The sequence below is a fragment of the Saccostrea cucullata genome, unplaced genomic scaffold (assembly GCF_032062105.1).
Source record: "Saccostrea cucullata isolate Sc308-1 unplaced genomic scaffold, CSIRO_AGI_Scuc_v1 ctg2822, whole genome shotgun sequence".
NCBI lineage: Eukaryota > Metazoa > Mollusca > Bivalvia > Ostreida > Ostreidae > Saccostrea > Saccostrea cuccullata.
In genome coordinates this window covers 31,748-49,428 of record NW_026934858.1, presented here as the reverse complement: position 1 = coordinate 49,428, position 17,681 = coordinate 31,748, and the positions used below count along the sequence as shown (strand labels likewise).

The 17,681-nt window shown below is 34.4% G+C and overlaps 1 protein-coding gene and 1 long non-coding RNA gene across 2 annotated transcripts; both read right to left on the bottom strand.

Annotated features, from left to right (window-relative positions):
- Window positions 1-664: 664 nt before the first annotated feature.
- On the bottom strand, window positions 665-3,922 carry LOC134241458 (uncharacterized). The gene is made up of 3 exons (XR_009986671.1): window positions 3,851-3,922; window positions 1,063-1,248; window positions 665-776 (listed from the first exon to the last, which is right to left on the bottom strand). It is a non-coding gene; the product is annotated as an uncharacterized LOC134241458 (long non-coding RNA).
- A 9,113-nt stretch (window positions 3,923-13,035) lies between these two features.
- Window positions 13,036-17,532, bottom strand: LOC134241457 (uncharacterized). Its single transcript, XM_062723496.1, has 5 exons — window positions 16,982-17,532; window positions 16,623-16,769; window positions 14,818-14,941; window positions 14,285-14,449; window positions 13,036-13,363 (listed from the first exon to the last, which is right to left on the bottom strand). Exons 1-5 carry the CDS (start codon window positions 17,410-17,412, stop codon window positions 13,169-13,171), a joined length of 1,062 nt encoding a protein of 353 aa, XP_062579480.1. The 5' UTR covers window positions 17,413-17,532; the 3' UTR covers window positions 13,036-13,168.
- Between the last annotated feature and the right edge of the window lie 149 nt (window positions 17,533-17,681).

Genomic DNA, 17,681 nt, shown 5'->3' with positions numbered 1-17,681 from the left:
TAATCATCGATACTGTATATCGATTGAAATAGCTTCCGATTGTTAAGGATGCATTATCAAAACATAACATTCTTCATGACTTTTGCACGTTTTAATCAATTTTTAAAAGTACATGTACGAATTTCGTAGGGCTGGGACGATATATCGAGATATCGTGACATATGTGAGGACGATACACATATCGATACATTTGAAAAAATATCGAAATATTGCCCAAAAAAATCTGACTTCTGTTTTTCTTTGTTTATTTAACATTTGGGATTTAACATATAAAAAAAAATAAATACAGATACGAAATAAATAACAATTTACACCACTTGAGTAAAGTATTTTTGTTTTACAACATAAAATCAACTATTTTGAATAAATTATTCTCATTTGCAAAGAAATAATTTGTTTATTTCAATGCAAAAAAAGATTTTAAAAGCAATTAAACATATCGTGATACATATCGTATCGTGGCTTAAATATCGTGATATGTATCGATATAGAAAAAGTTGTATCGTCCCAGCCCTAGAATTTCGCTAAATTAAACCAATTTCATATACTATTTGAAGCAATTACCTTGTATATTTCCCCTCTGTCAGTATGCCATATGCATTTTGCTAGCTTGGTCTTTTTTCTAATCTAGAACAAGAAGAAAAAGAAGCAAGACTACGCAATTTCCGAAATGGTTTTAATAAATTAAATTTCAGAGCAATTGTGGAAAGTCAAGTTCTTCAATAACAGTTGTAGACAATGTCTGTAACTCAACGCTTTCCACATCTCAGGCAAACCTAAAAAATAAAATGATCTGTGTACAAATATAAACATAACTTTACATATTTTACATAGTTAACATAGTTATTGTCATTTGTGATTAGAGCTTACAATGAGGAAATTGATATGATTGACAGATTAATCGGCCGGAACGTCTTATTTTGACCGAATGGCAACTCTTCGTATTTATACATTGTTCAAACCTGTAGTCCACAACTTTAACATAATTATATGAAAACGATATTTTCCAGTTAAACTATAATATTATTATAACCACTATTTTTAAACAATGAGGATTTTTACCTCGGTCTAGAGAAACGATGGCGAAGAAAGTACTTGTAAATGTAGAGTTGACGCAGATATTTGTATACTTCTGCTGCGCTCTCAAACCTGACAATTTTCAATGGGGTTTCGTAAATGACTTGACCCTGAAGCGACATACCCATTAGGCAGAACAGCACCATGGTGAACAGGAAAAAGCGGGGAAGCCTTTAAAAAAGGAGACATCATTAAGGACCAATGAATATTTCTGGGCAATTAGAGTGATCTGCCCTTAGATCACGATGATGTGCCTGGCCAATAGGGACGCTCACTCCTCCTAGGTACCTGATCCCACATCTGGAATTTACGCGCTCCCGTGTTTATGCCGCTGCATTTCATTTCCGGAAATCTGCACAGCATTTCCGACATTTTTTTATTTCATTTCCGGAATTTATCTTTGCGGCAATTCAATGTTTTCCAAGTGATTGAAAATGAAATTTTAAAAGTATTTATTGCAAAATATTGATTACAAATGTAAAAATCCATCTATCATACATATACATGTATACAAAAATTATATTTACATGTAGCACATGATGTTCACTAAATTAAATGTCAGTGACAGCACCAAACATAGGTAATCAGAGATTACAGAGCTCACCTCAACGAATGTTGTCTTTAAGTAAGGCAAAGTCACACAATTACCCAACAAAAATTGTACATTCAAAAATGCAAAATTTATGCAATTTTGATCTGATACTTTGGAATAGACGTATATAAAAACTTCAACCTAGTTCTTCATCAAAAAATGTGATTAAAATCCAGCATCTGAAGCAAGTTTGAGAGTTCTCATCCCTTGATGCATCATTTGGGCAAGTTTGGTTTATATAAGCCTTATAGTTATTGGTAATAGACCTGCACCCATAACTTTTACCTGGTTCATTATCTGAAAAATGTATGTCGAATTCAGCATCCGGAGCAAGTCCATTTGTGTGCATCCTAAGATGTATCATCCATGCAAGTTTGAACAACATAGGGCTACTAGTTACTAAGAAATGAAACCTGCATAAAAATTTAACCTCTTCACTCATCAAGAAAAAAATGTAGATCAGATTCAGCATCCGAAGCAAGTCTGATAGTATGCATCCTAAGATGTATCATCCATGCAAGTTTGGTCATTAAAGAGCTCATAGTTACTTGGAAATGAATCCTGCATCAAAAACTTTAACCTGTCCACTCATCCAGAAAATGTAGGTCAGATTCAGCATCTGAAGCAAGTCTGACAGTATGCATCCTAAGATGTACCATCCATGCAAGTTTAGTCATTATAAGGCTCATTGTAACTTGGAAATGAAACCTGCACCAAAAATTTTTAGGATGTTTACTCATCTGGAAAATATAGGTCAGATTCAGCATCCGAAGCAAGTCTGGTAATTTGCATCCTTAGATGTATCATCCAAGCAAGTTTGGTCAACATAGGGCTTACAGTTACTTGGAAATGAGACCTGCACCAAAAACATTAACCTGTTCACTCAACCGGAAATTGTAGGTCAGATTCAGCATCCGAAGCAAGTCAGGTAGTGTACATCCTTAGATGTATCATCCATGTAAGTTTGGTCAACATAGGTCTTATAGTTACTTGGAAATGAGACCTGCACCAAAAACATTAACCTGTTCACTCAACCGGAAAACGTAGGTCACATTCAGCATCTGAAGCAAGTATGGTAGTGTACATCCTTAGATGTATCATCCATGCATGTTTGGTCAACATAGGGCTTATAATTACTTGGAAATGAGACCTGCACCCAAAACATTAACCTGTTCACTCAACCGGAAAATGCAGGTAAGATTCAGCATCCGAAGCAAGTCTGGTAGTGTACATCCTTAGATGTATCATCCATGCAAGTTTGGTCAACATAGTGCTTATAGTTACTTGGAAATGAGACCTACACCAAAAACTGCACCAAAAATGTTAACCTGCTCCAAAAACATTAACCTGGTCATTCCTTTGCTGAAATAGCAGCATCTGAAACTTTGACTGGTACAATGAAACACACTAGAATCATCTTCCATGCATGTCTAATCAATATAGGACACAGAAGTACTTAAAAAGAAAACTGCTCCAAAAAACTTAACCTGGGACGCCGACGCCGACGCCGAAGGTATTATAAGCTCCCCCAACTTCGTTGAGGTGATATATCCAAGACACTCATGTATCTTAATCGAGTTTTAAAGTTTCGGTAATGCTCTACAAAGAACTAATTTTTTCATAGGTAAGTCTTCAAATATTTTACTACATGTAAAGGTACTATCTTAAAAATGTCGGATGAAAACAAAAAAAAAAATGTCGGAAATGAACACTAAAAAATGTCGGAAATGAAAAGTTGATAATTACAAAAAGTTCCGGAAATGAAATGCAGCCGTTTATGCCCTGTTTACACATTTTTATTGTTTGTAGTTTTCTATTAAATCAACCAATGATCGTTATCTTAATTCACAAATTAATTGAAGGGTATCAGTATAACATATCATTCTATATTAATCAATGTAAACATTTCTAGATCTAACAATTTATTGCAGTATAAGCAGAATTTTTAGTGAGGATTTAATTTGGCATTATTAGCGAGGGTGCTTAAATCGTTAATATCCCCAAAAGGAAAAGTGTAAAACATTGTTTTATCTTTGATTTTTTACTCTTTCAATGAATCTAAAAATTTAAAAAATTTTACAATTCGTTTTAAATCAAAAATTGCTTTTAAAAAGTAACTTTCCTAAAATAAACGCGCCAAACACATACCCATTTACGACATAAGTTTTTAGAAATACTCACATTTTAGCTCTGACTACCATTGATCGCGTGCCTTTGTTTTTCTAGTAACAAGAGAAGACGTTTGTATAATATATATATCTATGTGATTCACTTTAAATTGACTAACAGAATCCGAGATTAATTTTACACTCTAACGTATATAAATAGAGACAAAACAGATCAGTTTTCAAGAAATTAACACATTTGATCATGATTTATCTGCGGGTAGATAGATTTGAGAGAACATCAGTGGGCAATCAAAACACAGAAAAATATTAAACAGTCAATCCCCTTCAAAACTTAAGGATGTACAACACACCTACCCAAAAAAATTCCTGTCGTTTAATTTTCGTTATTTTTGTATATTTAGTACATGACTATATCTACTGCATGTATGCATATTTTGGACAAAATCGTTCGAGTGGTTTTTGGACAGGAACTTCCGAAATTATCACCCTTTAGTTGTTTACAAGGAGAGAAAATTTTTAATCAATGAACTACTTAAACTTTGATTTTCAATAAAACCAGGTTAGATATAAATGTCAAATTTCATTGGCTTATTCCTTTAACAATTTAACACAAAAACATAGTCATCTTTTTGATATATATATCATCAAAACAATTTTTAAAGACCTCAAACTGAAAAACTATGAATGTTCTAAGCCTTGAAAATTGTGTATTTTTTAAATTCAAAATTTTTTTGTGAAAAAATCTGTCGTTTAATTTTGGTAAAAAACTTTCTTTAGGTAGCTGGTAGTAAAAAAAATCTTCATAATTTTTTGTATAATTTTTGTAGGACCAGTTTTGATTTAATAGCGGAAAATTCCCCCTCCCCCTTTCTCAATAAATCACGTTCCCGCGCGTCTTTCAGACGGGGTTCGATCACTTTGCTATGAATCTACAAATACAAATTTTAAAAAAATCAAATTGGAATATTGCCTTTGCTTCAAAAATATATTAGCTTACATATTTAAAAGTTCTCACATGTAAATCGTATTTAAATATAGATTTTTAGGCAAATTTTTAATACCCCTACCACCCCCACCCCTTCCTTTTTCGCGTCGCAGACCATTAGCGTTTGACGAAATGTCGTTTACAGTGCAAATATACTGGTATTTCATCAAGAATCCCGGAGGTATGCATTAGTTTTTAAATTCATGAATGCAGATTGACTACTCTTTTTATATGTATCAGGAAAAAATAACTGAAGGATTTTCGTGTTTAGTCCTTTATATATGTATGCGTTATGCATTCCTTATCACATGAAACCTGGAAACGAATTCAAGTTTTGTTGAACTTGAATATGTTAATTTTTAATTTTATTTCTTTAATTTTATTAATTAAAAAAATGGTGTATGTTCAACTCTCCTGTGATATAAATGGAATAATTGTAGTTTCTTTCATGTCATAATTTCAAACGGGACAGTATGTGGCCGTGGGGATACATCGAGATTTGCATTACATGTGCATACACCCCTCATGATATTGTGCGCATTTCTTTCAATGTCGTCGCTTCTAAAGTTAAAATGAAAATTCCGTATTCGTCCACATAAACTTCAAAATATCAAACATAAAACTCTTCATCTATTTCAATTTATATCAAATCCCACATTGATATTTTTTAAAATCTTATAGGCTACGTTTTGTTTTGATTCGAGGAAATGCGAACCGACATTGTTGACAGAAAGTCAAAGTTACGATTTGCTGCAATAGGATATTTATAAATGCAGATTATTTCAGTACTAGTGAACAATTCTTTTCAATTCTATACTTACATTGTGTATATGAGGTCTATAGTATTCAATTCTCGGATTTATCAGGTCTTGTCAGGTCTTGCTGTAAATGATTCTGTGGAAAACCGTGAATAAAGGGAGGAAAACAAACATCTCCTACATTTTCAGAGTTGTTCCTCTTTGATCAGTAAGGGTCTGAGAACAACATCGATTTTACATTGTAAAAAGTTTATTGTTTATTCATTGTTGTTTTTATTTAATTAAAGAAGAAAAGCAATATTTATATCGTGTATGCACAAATTGTAATGAAGACCACTAATCGGAATGTTATATAGCCAATTGTACATAATGAGAATTTCGGCAATGTAAAATAAAATTTTCAGAATAAAAAAAAACGCTGCGCTTTGATCAAAAATACAATTTATTGTACACATGAAATGAAATGAAATAAACATTAAGGGATGGTATTTTATGTCTTGCTTTTTACGGAGTTTAATCGGGTTAATTAAAAAAATACTTATTGATTGAGTATGGTACGCACAATCACAGCCCCCTATCCCAATTTTCTTTCATGATTGATATGCATTGGGATCGTTTTACTCGTCGTTTTGACGCTTTATTTTTGACGCTAAACTTGACGTCACGTCAAACGTTCAATTGAAATCGCAAGAGTTATCTCCCCCAGTGTGTTGTACGTCTTTAAGATTTTGAATCACCCATGTAATAAGGATCGGTGTTAAATGAAAAAGCGGGAATCAATGAATATCAGATACCTAATCCTGATTGTAACAAAAACCCATAAAAATAACAGTTGTAATATGTTTTACGGTGTGACCGTTGGGGCGAGCGCAGTTGTACCATCAAAAACACTTGAGATCAGCCACTTCGAACGTCAAGCCGCACGAGATATCTCGACTAGCTGTGACGTCATACGACGTCAAAAAGCTCGACGGAGCTTACGGAGACAGCCGAGCGTCTGTTTGAAACTATAGAACTAGTGCAATTTTTGTCGAAAAACATTGCAGAGTTATTTCTTGTTTCTTTGAAAGATTTCTACAAACTGAAAGTCTGATATATGCTTTAAGTTATTATTTATTTATTTATTCGGCAATATTCGCGCAAAGGACATTGGGTAGTGCAGGAATTCTGGGAATGTTGCACAGAGAAATTTGGCTGACGTATGTACAGATTTCAATCCGAATTTCCTCTGTTCTTACACGTTAGTCTACAATCTCCTATGCAGAGTTGTCGTTCGTTTCTCTCTCATGAGCCGATGGTAGAGAGTGGTTAGTCTATTGAGCTCGCTTCGCGAGCGTCGCTTCGCGACGCTCGCTGCGCTCGCTATTAATTAAGGTTTCCATTCCTTTATTAACTTGTACTCACATTTCAGCTGGAGCTATCACAGATACAGTAACTTGTGGACAGGAACTTCTACCCCCCCCCCCCCCCACACACACCCCTTTGAATGTGCATGCCCGGGTCAAAAGAAATTATTGAGTTTTTTTTTCATAAATTAGTCTTCTTGTAAATATTTACAATATATTCCATGTGAACCCCCCCCCCCCCCCCAAGACCCGAAGAATTAACGTTTTATTAACTAATCATACCCGCGGTATTTATTATCAAGACATCAAATTTTTTTCTCCCGGGGTGTAAATTCGAGAGAGAGAGAGAGGGGGGGGGGGGGTTCCTGTCCAAAAGTACCTGTGGGGGCTACTGCAAGGTCACCTAATGAGGTAGACTTTGAGACAATTGTCAGCTCTAGTACCCAGGAGCGGGTACATGTATCTTGCTGGCATTGCCTGTTACCTAATTATTTAGAGAGAAAATTTAAGTTAGGAAAAGTTCGGGATTATTCGTACTCTTTTATAAAAAATGCAGTGAGGAATATACTAGTATAGGATCGACCCAGTCTGGGTCTTATATACTAGTATTGTCCTCTACAATTTTAAATTATATAATATCCAAATTTGCATTAAAAAATTATTAATTTTATAGAAGTCTTTAAAGGTGCATGGACACAGATTTGAAGTTAATATTTTCTGTATAATATCACGAATTATATATTTTAATAGCATTTCACACAAAAATATATTAAAAAATTTATTTCATCTTAAAGTTATTGAAACTTCAAAGTTTTGGATGGGTTTGATTGACACATCCTTGCACTCTCGCAAAGAACTTTATTCGGTAATAACCAATATTTGCCCCCCAAATCAAACTTTGATGGAGATATATTTAATTAAGTTCTTATACAGGGGAGTATATGCTGACTTCGAAGCACTGAATATTTTCATAAGTAATGACGCCATGTGTACGTAATGACGTCACAAACATGACGTAAATTTCAGTTTTTTATGAATTTTACAGAAAAATGTACATATTTCGTCGATATTTTGAGTAAAAGTCACCGAGCGCATGTGTGTTCAGGATCAATATTTTGATATAATGTGTAGAATGATAATATCAATGAAATATGTCAATATTGTTCCTGAACAAACTTGCGCTCTATAATTTCTAAAGCTAAAATTGTTGAAATTTTGTCCATTTTGTCCTCTTTCTGTAAAAAGGATATAAAATTGGACCAGTTTGTGACGTCATAAAAACAAAAAAAATGTGAATACACTGCTTTGACACAATAATATTTTCTGTTAATTTATATTTTTCATACAATTTATTGAATTCAGCAAATTTCAGGAAGTTTTCAAAATATGACTTTTGTGGGGGCAAATATATGTAATATACCGCATATAGTTCTTTTACTTTTATTCTTAATACTTAGGAAAAGTGGCAGTCTTGTGTATAAAAAATATTAAAACTTTGATCCAGAAAAATAATTATATTAGCAAATTGATCGCACCCTTGAAACGTACACAGTTTTTGTAAACAGGACACGAGCTCTGTCATTGTTAAGGTTTACGATTCACCGGGTACGTTCAATCGTCAAAGTCTGCTCACCACAACTGCACGGACTGACAATATACTGTGTGTATGTTTTGCTTTCAAACATTTCTACTCTGAATTTACTGGATTATAGTTTCAGTATTTTTCATTTATACACAACAAGATTGCCACTTTTCCTAAGTATTAAGAATAAAATTAAAATTTGTGAAAGTGCAAGGATGTGCAAATCAAACCCGTCTAAAAATATGAAGTTTTAATAACTAAGATTTTAAAAATATTTTTGTGTGAAATGCTATTAAAATATATGTCATAATATTATACAGAAAATATTAACTTCAAATCTGTGTCCATGCACCTTTAATAATTTTGACCAATACATGTATCAAGTTTAATACTATATTAAAATTTCATATAATCTTATAATGTGTAGATAAGTGGTATTTCGTGATGGGAGTGATAGCCTCTACATTTTCTAGTACGTACTTTTATCGAAAACTTATTTTTGTAAGTGTGGAAAGACAGCGACATATACGTATTTAAGGAATGGCACTGACACAGTAAAAGTAAAATAGCTTTAAAAAAAAAAAAAAATGCCTGGAAAATAAAACTTAACTATGTTTATATAAGATATAAGGAGAAATAATTTATAAATATTTTCGTTTTTTTCGGGGGGGGGGGGGGGGGTTATTTCATTTCAGTACATTTTGAAGAGTTTGTAAGGGGAAAAAATATAAATCTTTTAATTTTGACTTGTTTTCAACTCATTCGAAGATTAGAAACTGAAGAAAATTGTAGACATACTAGTACGTTTATTTTTTTTTTTATCTCGAATAACAGTTGACCCTTACGTCGCGGGTTCGAATCCCACTGTGGGACGTAGAGACCGGTCCTTCGGACGAGGCTGTATGAAACGAGGTCCCGTGTCGCAGTAGGTGCTGTAAGGTGCTAAATTAAAAAAATTACGATGCTGTCTCTCCTCCTCGATATATTTTTCCCTCTAATTTTATCGAACACTTTCCTATTATATCCATATGTCATCCTTTTGTTATATAGAAATTATGTACCTCTGACCAGTTTGTATATTGTATATATGTTATTTGAACCCCATCTACCGATCTTGGTTTGGGTGAATAAAATGAACTTGAACTTGAACACGAAAAAGATCCCTTACTGCTCGATGGCCCTGAGTGCCGAACATTAAACAAAATTTGTAGCTGTCCATCGGCAAGTGGTGACGTCTCCATATGAGTGAAAAAATCTCGAGAGGGACGTTAAACAACATACAATCAATCAATTATCTCAAAGAACAGGAATAAAAGAAATACTAATCCCTCATTCTAAAATATTACTATTCCAGATATTGATTCTCTTCTGAAAACTTTGTTACAAAGGCAGAGGCAGAAAGATTGCGTGTATTTAGACCTAGCTAAGATCAGGTATAGTATTCTTCAAGAAGTATTTAGACTCTATGTTTGTATAGTATTCACTCAGTTTTATTTAGGCATCCATGCAAGTTTTGTCCAAGTAGTATTTTTAATTTTTGGTGGAACGAACCTCCAAAAAAACAAACAATTTCAATCACCAGAACAATCTAGATAGATCAGGCTCTGTGGCCATAAAACTAAAATGAGCTCACTTTCAATCGTAGTCTCACTTGTACACCCTTTCATAGAAATGAAACTGAGATCTAAGAGTGAGGTACCTAAGTTTTATTGCCATGGAATCAGATTTTGGTTGTATCCAAAGCAAGTCTTGTAATGTGCATCCATGCAAGTTTAAGGACTCAAGGGCTTATTGTTTTCAATAAAGAACTAGCTTAAACAAGAGGCCCAAGGGCCACATCGCTCACCTGAGCACATCAGCTAGGAAAAAGCACATTAATCAGATCAGAACTGAAAAGTTATGGGGGGGGGGGGTCGGGAGGGGGATTGAATTCTAATACTAATTGAGAATGCCTCCATATCAATACTGCATACAACTTCTTGAGAAAAAGATTTTTATAGTTTTTTTTTTAACATTTTGTTTGTATATATCACTTTGTAATAAATTGAATTTGACTCCCCAGTGCTTCCCTCCCTACCCCAAAGTGTACTCATGATTTAAACAAATTTAAATATTCAATGCATGAGGATGCTTACATGTCAATATGACTAAACATAGCTTTTCGTTATTGGGATTTTTCCCTTTATTTTCCTATGTAAAACTTTGATTCACCATTGAGACCCTTCTTTACCCTTGGAGGTTATGATTTGAACAAATTTAATTATACACTATCTGAGGATGCATCCATATTAAGATATCACTAACCATTTGCTATTCTAAAGAAAAAGATTTTTTTAAAATATATTTTAATGTAAAACTTAGATCCCCCATGGAGGCCCCACCTTATCCCTGGGGGTTATGATTTGAACAAACTAGAATCTACAGTACCTGAGGATGCTTCCAAAAAATATAACTAATCATGGCTTTGCAGTACTTGAGAAGATTTTTAAATTTTCCCCTATATATTCCTAAATAAAACTTTGATCGGCCATTTTGGCCCCACCCTTCCCCCGGGGGTCATGATTTCAACAAACTTGAATTTACACTACCTGAGGATGATTCAACACGCATTTCATCTTTCCTGTCCCTATTGATCTTGAGAAGAAGATTTTTAAAGATTTTTCCTATATATTTCTATGTAAAAAATTGATAGGCCATTGTGGCCCCACCCTACCCCCGGGGGTCATGATTTGAACAAACTTGAATGTACACTACCTGAGGATGATTCAACATGAGTTTCATCTTTCCTGTTCCTATTGTTCTTGAGAAGAAGATTTTTAAAGATTTTTCCTAAATTAAAGTCTATATATTCCTAATATGTAAAAGTTTGATCAGCCATTGTGGCCCCACCCTACCCCCAGGGGTCATGATTTGAATAAACTTGAATCTACACTACCTGAGGATGATTCCACATGAGTTTCAACTTTCCTGGCCCAGTGGTTCTTGAGAAGAAGATTTTTTTAAAATGCCATTAATTTTTCACTAATTCATAATTATCTCCCCTTGGAAGAGGGCATGGCCCTCCATTTGAACAAATTTGAATCCCCTTTACCCAAGGATACTTTGTAGCAAGTTTGGTTGAAATTGATCCAGTGATTCTTGAGAAGAAGATGAAAATGTGAAAAGTTTACAATAACCCAACGACGACGACAGATAACGGACAAATTTTGATCAGAAAAGCTCACTTGAGCCTTCAGCTCAGGTGAGCTAAAAAGTAATCCGCTCATCCATCAATTGAATGTAGTTCAGATCAAGCATCTAAAAGAAGTTTGGTTTTTGCCATCCCTAAATGCATTATCCATACAAGTTTGAGTACTACAGAGCTTGTAAGTGTAATGGTCTTTAATATACTTAATTACATCTGAAATACATGTATGTAGCTTCTGAAGCATGTCTGGTAGTGTGCATCCTTAGATGTACCATATACTCAAAATGGTCACCATAAGGCTTATCTATAAAGACAAATCCTGCTCCAAAAATGTTAGCCTCGAGGTCACTCATCTTGTAAATAGGTCAAGCTTGGGAGCCATTAGACTAAGACGAGCTTACTTCTGGCCTGGGGGCCATAAAACTTAGATGAGCTCACTTTTGATCTCAGTCCCACTTTTGCCGAAGGAATTGATAGCGGAAAAGTGAGACTGAGATCAAAAGTGAGCTGGTCCAAGTTTTATGGCCCCCAGGTCAGATCACGCATATGAAACATGCTTGGTAGTGCTGTAAATCACTTTTTATTCGCGAGAACTTTATTTTCGCGTATTTACACAAGACGGTTTGCTCACGAAAATTTCATTCTCGCGTAGAATAGAATTCCTTAAGATTATATAGAGCAATAACCACAATCCGCGAAAATTTTGTCTCGCTAATGAAGAGTCAATGACTATCTCGCGAAAATAAGGTGTCGCGAAAATTTAGTGATTTACAGTATGCATCCTCAGATGTATAATCCATACAAGTTTGGTGACAAAAAAAATAAGCAATACTTTGAAATGGACATACTCATTAAACTTTGACCTGGCCCCACCATCACCAAAATTTTATTAATCTCAACTCAATTCACTGAGGTAGCCTCAACTGAGATTTTCCTCAATTTGCTGTCACCAAACGGTTTGAGGTCACTCATCCAGCATCTCAAGCAGGTCTGGCATTGTGTATCCCTAGATGCACCATCTCTATTAACTGAATTCAAGTAGGATTTTATATTTACTTGGGAATGGACTTTGTCCTAAAACTGAAATTTATTTGGTACACCAACATCAACACTGTCACCTAATTCATGGTGATGACAGGGGCATTACCGGGCATAGCACAAGTTTATTTAGATTTCATCAAGTTGATCAAAAAAAATTTTTTTCAGATAAATAGATACTGTAATTAGAAAAATGTAGGTTCTTAGTTCATGGTACATGTAATCAGATATTAACTAATAACTTTCTTTTACCAGGGTAAATAAAATGAAAAACTTTAACAAAGAAATTCAACAATAACAAAACAGTTTATTCACTGACAATAGCTGCACAGTTGTTCTACAATAATTCATGACTCCAGAAAATAAATGTAATGATTTTACTGTTTCTGTAGAAGAGTCACCAATGCCATTCACTGGACATGTGATGATGAAACAGAATGTAATTACAATAGATTTCTTATTTCTATTGAGGCATCACCAATGCCATTCACTTGCTGTTTGAAGGTGTCCTAACCAGAGCAGAGTTCTATAGATTTCTTTTCTATCCTCTGGGCTCCAGTAATTGTAAGGACGTGTGTACTGGATGGAGGCACCTTTAGCTCCCATTGGAGTTCCCTTCTGAATGAGGTTTATATGGTCCTCTGTTAACTCCAGGTAGGTAAAAATAAGCTGAAAGACAGAGATAGAGAGTATTAACAAGAACCTCAAGACATCAAACAACAAGCTAATGTCCCGCAATTTAAGAAAATACAAGAGAACACGGTTCTAGGAGGGGGGATTTAAATTTTCATTGTAAAAGTTTCTTGAGATATCGTCTGGAAATGAAAGTTTTACACACACACACACAGAGAATTATGAATTTGTGACCTTGACCTTTATCAACTCAAAATAAATAGGGGTCTTCCTCAGGCCATTGGGAGTTGTGGTATACAATTTCATTGCAAAAACTCAAAGGCTTCTTAAGATAACGCACAGAGACAAAAGCATTAAAACAGACAATTTTTTTGAATTTATGACCTCAAACTTTGACCTCAAAATCAATAGGAGTCTTTCTTAGGCCATGTATAAAATTTCATTGCAAAAGCTCAAAGGCTTCTTGAGATATTGCATGGAAATAAAAGTGTTACAGACAGGCCAAACTACAGACAGAGGGACAGACGAACAGACAGACTGAAATTAGTATCACCCACTTTCAGTGAAATTCGTGGAAAGAAAAACTTGCAATCCAAGAGCATTTTCAGGGAAGTCAATATGGGAATTTAAAGCTTTGAGCGGCTGAGCTACAGTAAAACACTTACTTACATGTACAGGGCAGTTGTTAACTTTTGAAATATTAGATTGCAGAAAATTTCAAAGAAAAAACATTATTCAGTGAGCATGGCGTTATAAGCAGCAATTGCTCTGATGGCATATTTTATGATGCATGCTAGTGCATCATGGTAAATATGCCTGCAGAGCTATGTTGCTATTCATAATGCCATGTTCACTGAATAATTGTCATTTATTACATGTAAACTTATATTTGCATTCTGTGATGTTTGTCAGGGATACCAGAGGATATTCTGAGGCTGTGTAATTGTGAATACAGACCTTTGTTCTCAGACATATAATTCCCAGTATGCCAGGATAGAAGACAGAATTGTCAATGTCAAGTATAAGATCTGCTCCGTGCTGACCCAGAATATGTTCAGGCAAACTCTGAATGCTGAAATCTTCTTTAGAAATGGAGTCAGGTTCCCCACAGGAGATGCTGACCTGTAAAATATTGTTTATATAACTTATAAGTCATTACCTTTACAATATATTGTTTTTGTTACAAAGTGTTAATAATCCTATGCTGAAAAAAGTACATTTACAGTAATCCAACACTGCTAGAGTATGCCTATTAGATTTTTAGACACATAGCTGACAATTTAGATAAGATAGTAAGAATTCTGATAGAAAATTATTGGATCAACTTGTTAAATGAAAGCTCTCAGACTGATGGATATCTTTGCCCATTTTCTCCCCCATATTTAACAACAATGGGAAAAACAGGTATCTGGATAATTATGTTAAAATGACAGGGTATTATAATTTGATTTATTGGTTAGAAATTGGCCTTTAATCAGGACATTGTATACCTCATTGGACATCCTTAACAAGGTAATTAATTGCGGCCCAGGATATTCCTCAAAGCGAAGGTCCGGGGCGCTAACCACCTCTTGCTTTCCAATTTTCATATGTGTGGTCTTTGATTTTCCAAGTCTGAAAATTGTTACAAATAAAAACTGACTGTGAAAATAGTTTTAAACAAAACAATAGAAAATCTGTCTAGGCTAAGCCATCATCATGTAATGAACAGAGAGTGTAAACAAGAAACTTGTACTTAAACAATCACTGATGAAAGCCATTGGAACGACTTTACCGATCCCAAGAAAAACACACTAAATTGTTGTGTCGCCGAAGGTGACTTCAGTGTATATGATATCGCGTGAGCGATCAAAGGAAAATTAAAGGTACGGAATTTTTGGCCTTTTTAACCCAAAAATCAAATTTTACAGTTAAAAGATTGGTTTAAAGGTAAGCTATGTTTTTAAACAAAGTTTTTAACCTTGTTCTCTGTTTTGAACACATTTTATTGTATAAACAAAAGGATTGGAAACAAGTTCTTTCAACTTACGAGTTCCTCTCCTTAAATATAACTATATGTCATGCAATTAAAATACATGTAGTACATTGAGATATAAACCACATGAACATAAAGGGCTATTAATAATATTTCTTTTGTGTAAATCATAATTAAGTATACAGTTGTGTCTAAGTTTAGTATGGATTATATTTGTATAATGTTTGCCAAATGAAAAATAGATTGGGGGATTTTTTACTTCTGTAGTTAAGTTTTTTCGAAACGTATTGAGTAAGATAGCTTCCCTTGTTTCTGTCTTCAATAAATTCCACTGTTTCACAGCGTCAGGAATAAAAGATCTTTTATATAATTCTAATCTGCATCTTGGGGCAGCGTATTGTTCCTTATTATGGGTATTATATTTTGAAATGTTTTCGCGCTTGTTTGGAACAATGTCATTCAAATATTCAGGTACACTACCATTATGAATTTTGTACATCGTGGTCATTTTTGCATTATAGCGCCTAACTTTCAATGTTACCCAGCCAGTTTCAGAGTAAAGTATTTCTCTTGACACAAAAATTAGAAGTCCTGTAACAATTCTAGCTGCAGATAATTGAACTCTTTCAAGCTTTTCGGCATCATTATTAGAGCAGCCATCCTTAACAATTGAAGCGTATTCGAGCGAGGGGTCTGATAAATGTGACATACAATTTTGAAAGATGTGTCCTACCGATTTTAAATTTAAAGTTTTTTCAAAAGCCCAAGTTTCTTATAAGCATTGTTTACAATGCTATCAATGTATTCTGTCCAACTAAGGTTTTGTGATAACAATAGACCTTGTTCTCTGAAGAAATTAATAAATATTGTTTTATATTTATTGAAAAAAATCGACAAAAAATAATTGTCAATGAAGCGCCATTTTCCCTGTAAACAAACTTAAAAAATGGTGTTGAAGCTGAATTATGACCTTGCAAAAACTACAGCAGCATCTGAATTTCTTGATTTTTCTAAAAGAAGGAGTCACTAACCCTTATCTTTCGGATGATTTGCAAGGACTAAGACGTTTAGCCGAAATCTCCCGGGCAGATGGTAGACTTATCCTAATCAGTAGAATAATGTGCGAGGACTAACCCTTATCCATGTGGATATCAGGTGGGTGCAAGACTAACCCTAATCAGTCGAATAGTGTTGAAGACTAACCCCTATCAGTTGAGTGACGTAAATGTTACATCATAGTCCAATGAGCATGAGGATCTTGCGGATCTGGGGACCGGTAAAGTAAAGACTACCCCAGCCATTTTCCGTACTTTAACTTACTGAGGGAACAGAAAGAAAATACGCAGGAAATCCATGACAAGCTGTGTGTATGTGATATCTGGGACAGGACCATCCCCTCGTGCCACCATGAATCTACCCAGACTGGACAAGTAATCCTGAACTTTTAAATGCAACACATTCAACAATCTGCAAAATAAATTTTTAAAGTCGTATGAAACAATACCATACATGGTGCTTGACATACACTTGTAATACATATATACAAATATGTTATGTCAATTTTTTTTTCAAAAAAGAAAAATGTTGCCGTGTTGCTAGTTGTCCGTGACTTTAATCAATGTAAATTTAAGGTCTGTAATTGAAACAGACTTAATGAGCTTAAAACAGTTTAAACTTACCGTTTCTCTTCATCGCCCAAATTAGTTTGTTTTTCAAACATTGACAAATCCTCCCACAATTTCTGACGACTTTCATTTATGTATTGTAAATATTCCACCACATTTTGTCGCGGCAGGTGTCTCTTCAAATTATCATGTGGAATACATAATTTGAAATGATCTGTCAAAAAGTTTTCCAGTGTTGACAAACATGCTGGCACCCGTGTTATTCCTGATGAATTTTGAGTGCAACTTGATTTTTTGGCAAGCTCCTCAAGCCGACGAAGAGAAATGGCGTATTCGCTGTAGTGGATTCCTATTTTATTCAAATCTACCTGGGTCCACTTCGAAACATCTCTATACACTTCATTAACATCATTACTTTCCTTTAAATTCTGTGCAGACGTATCTGCAAAAGTCAAACTACAACTCTCTTCAGATGCTGCCATCATTTTCCGCCAAATTTCGCAGTTATTTAGACGCTTTTAAAATCTCTACTTAGTAAACTTATACTCCCTATACTCAAACATCTTTCTGATCTAAATTATTTTCGAGAGCCCTCAGTTAGTTCTCATTAAAAGTTAGTCTCGTTCACAGGAGTTCGCGTACCCATCAATTATACCGAAATTTTCATTAAATAAAAAAATACGTAATACGTATAATAATAACACAAGGAGTGCAACGCATTTTATGTCACCTAGGAACCCCTCACTTAATATCA

Excerpts from the sequence above, each read along its gene's own strand:
- LOC134241457 (XM_062723496.1), bottom strand. The coding sequence starts at position 17,412 with ATGATGGCAGCATCTGAAGAGAGTTGTAGTTTGACTTTTGCAGATACG. Across the intron at positions 14,942-16,622 it reads ATTTTCTTTCTGTTCCCTCA|ACTTGGAAAATCAAAGACCA; the intron begins GTAAGTTAAAGT and ends AACAATTTTCAG. Across the intron at positions 13,364-14,284 it reads TTATATGTCTGAGAACAAAG|CTTATTTTTACCTACCTGGA; the intron begins GTCTGTATTCAC and ends TCTGTCTTTCAG.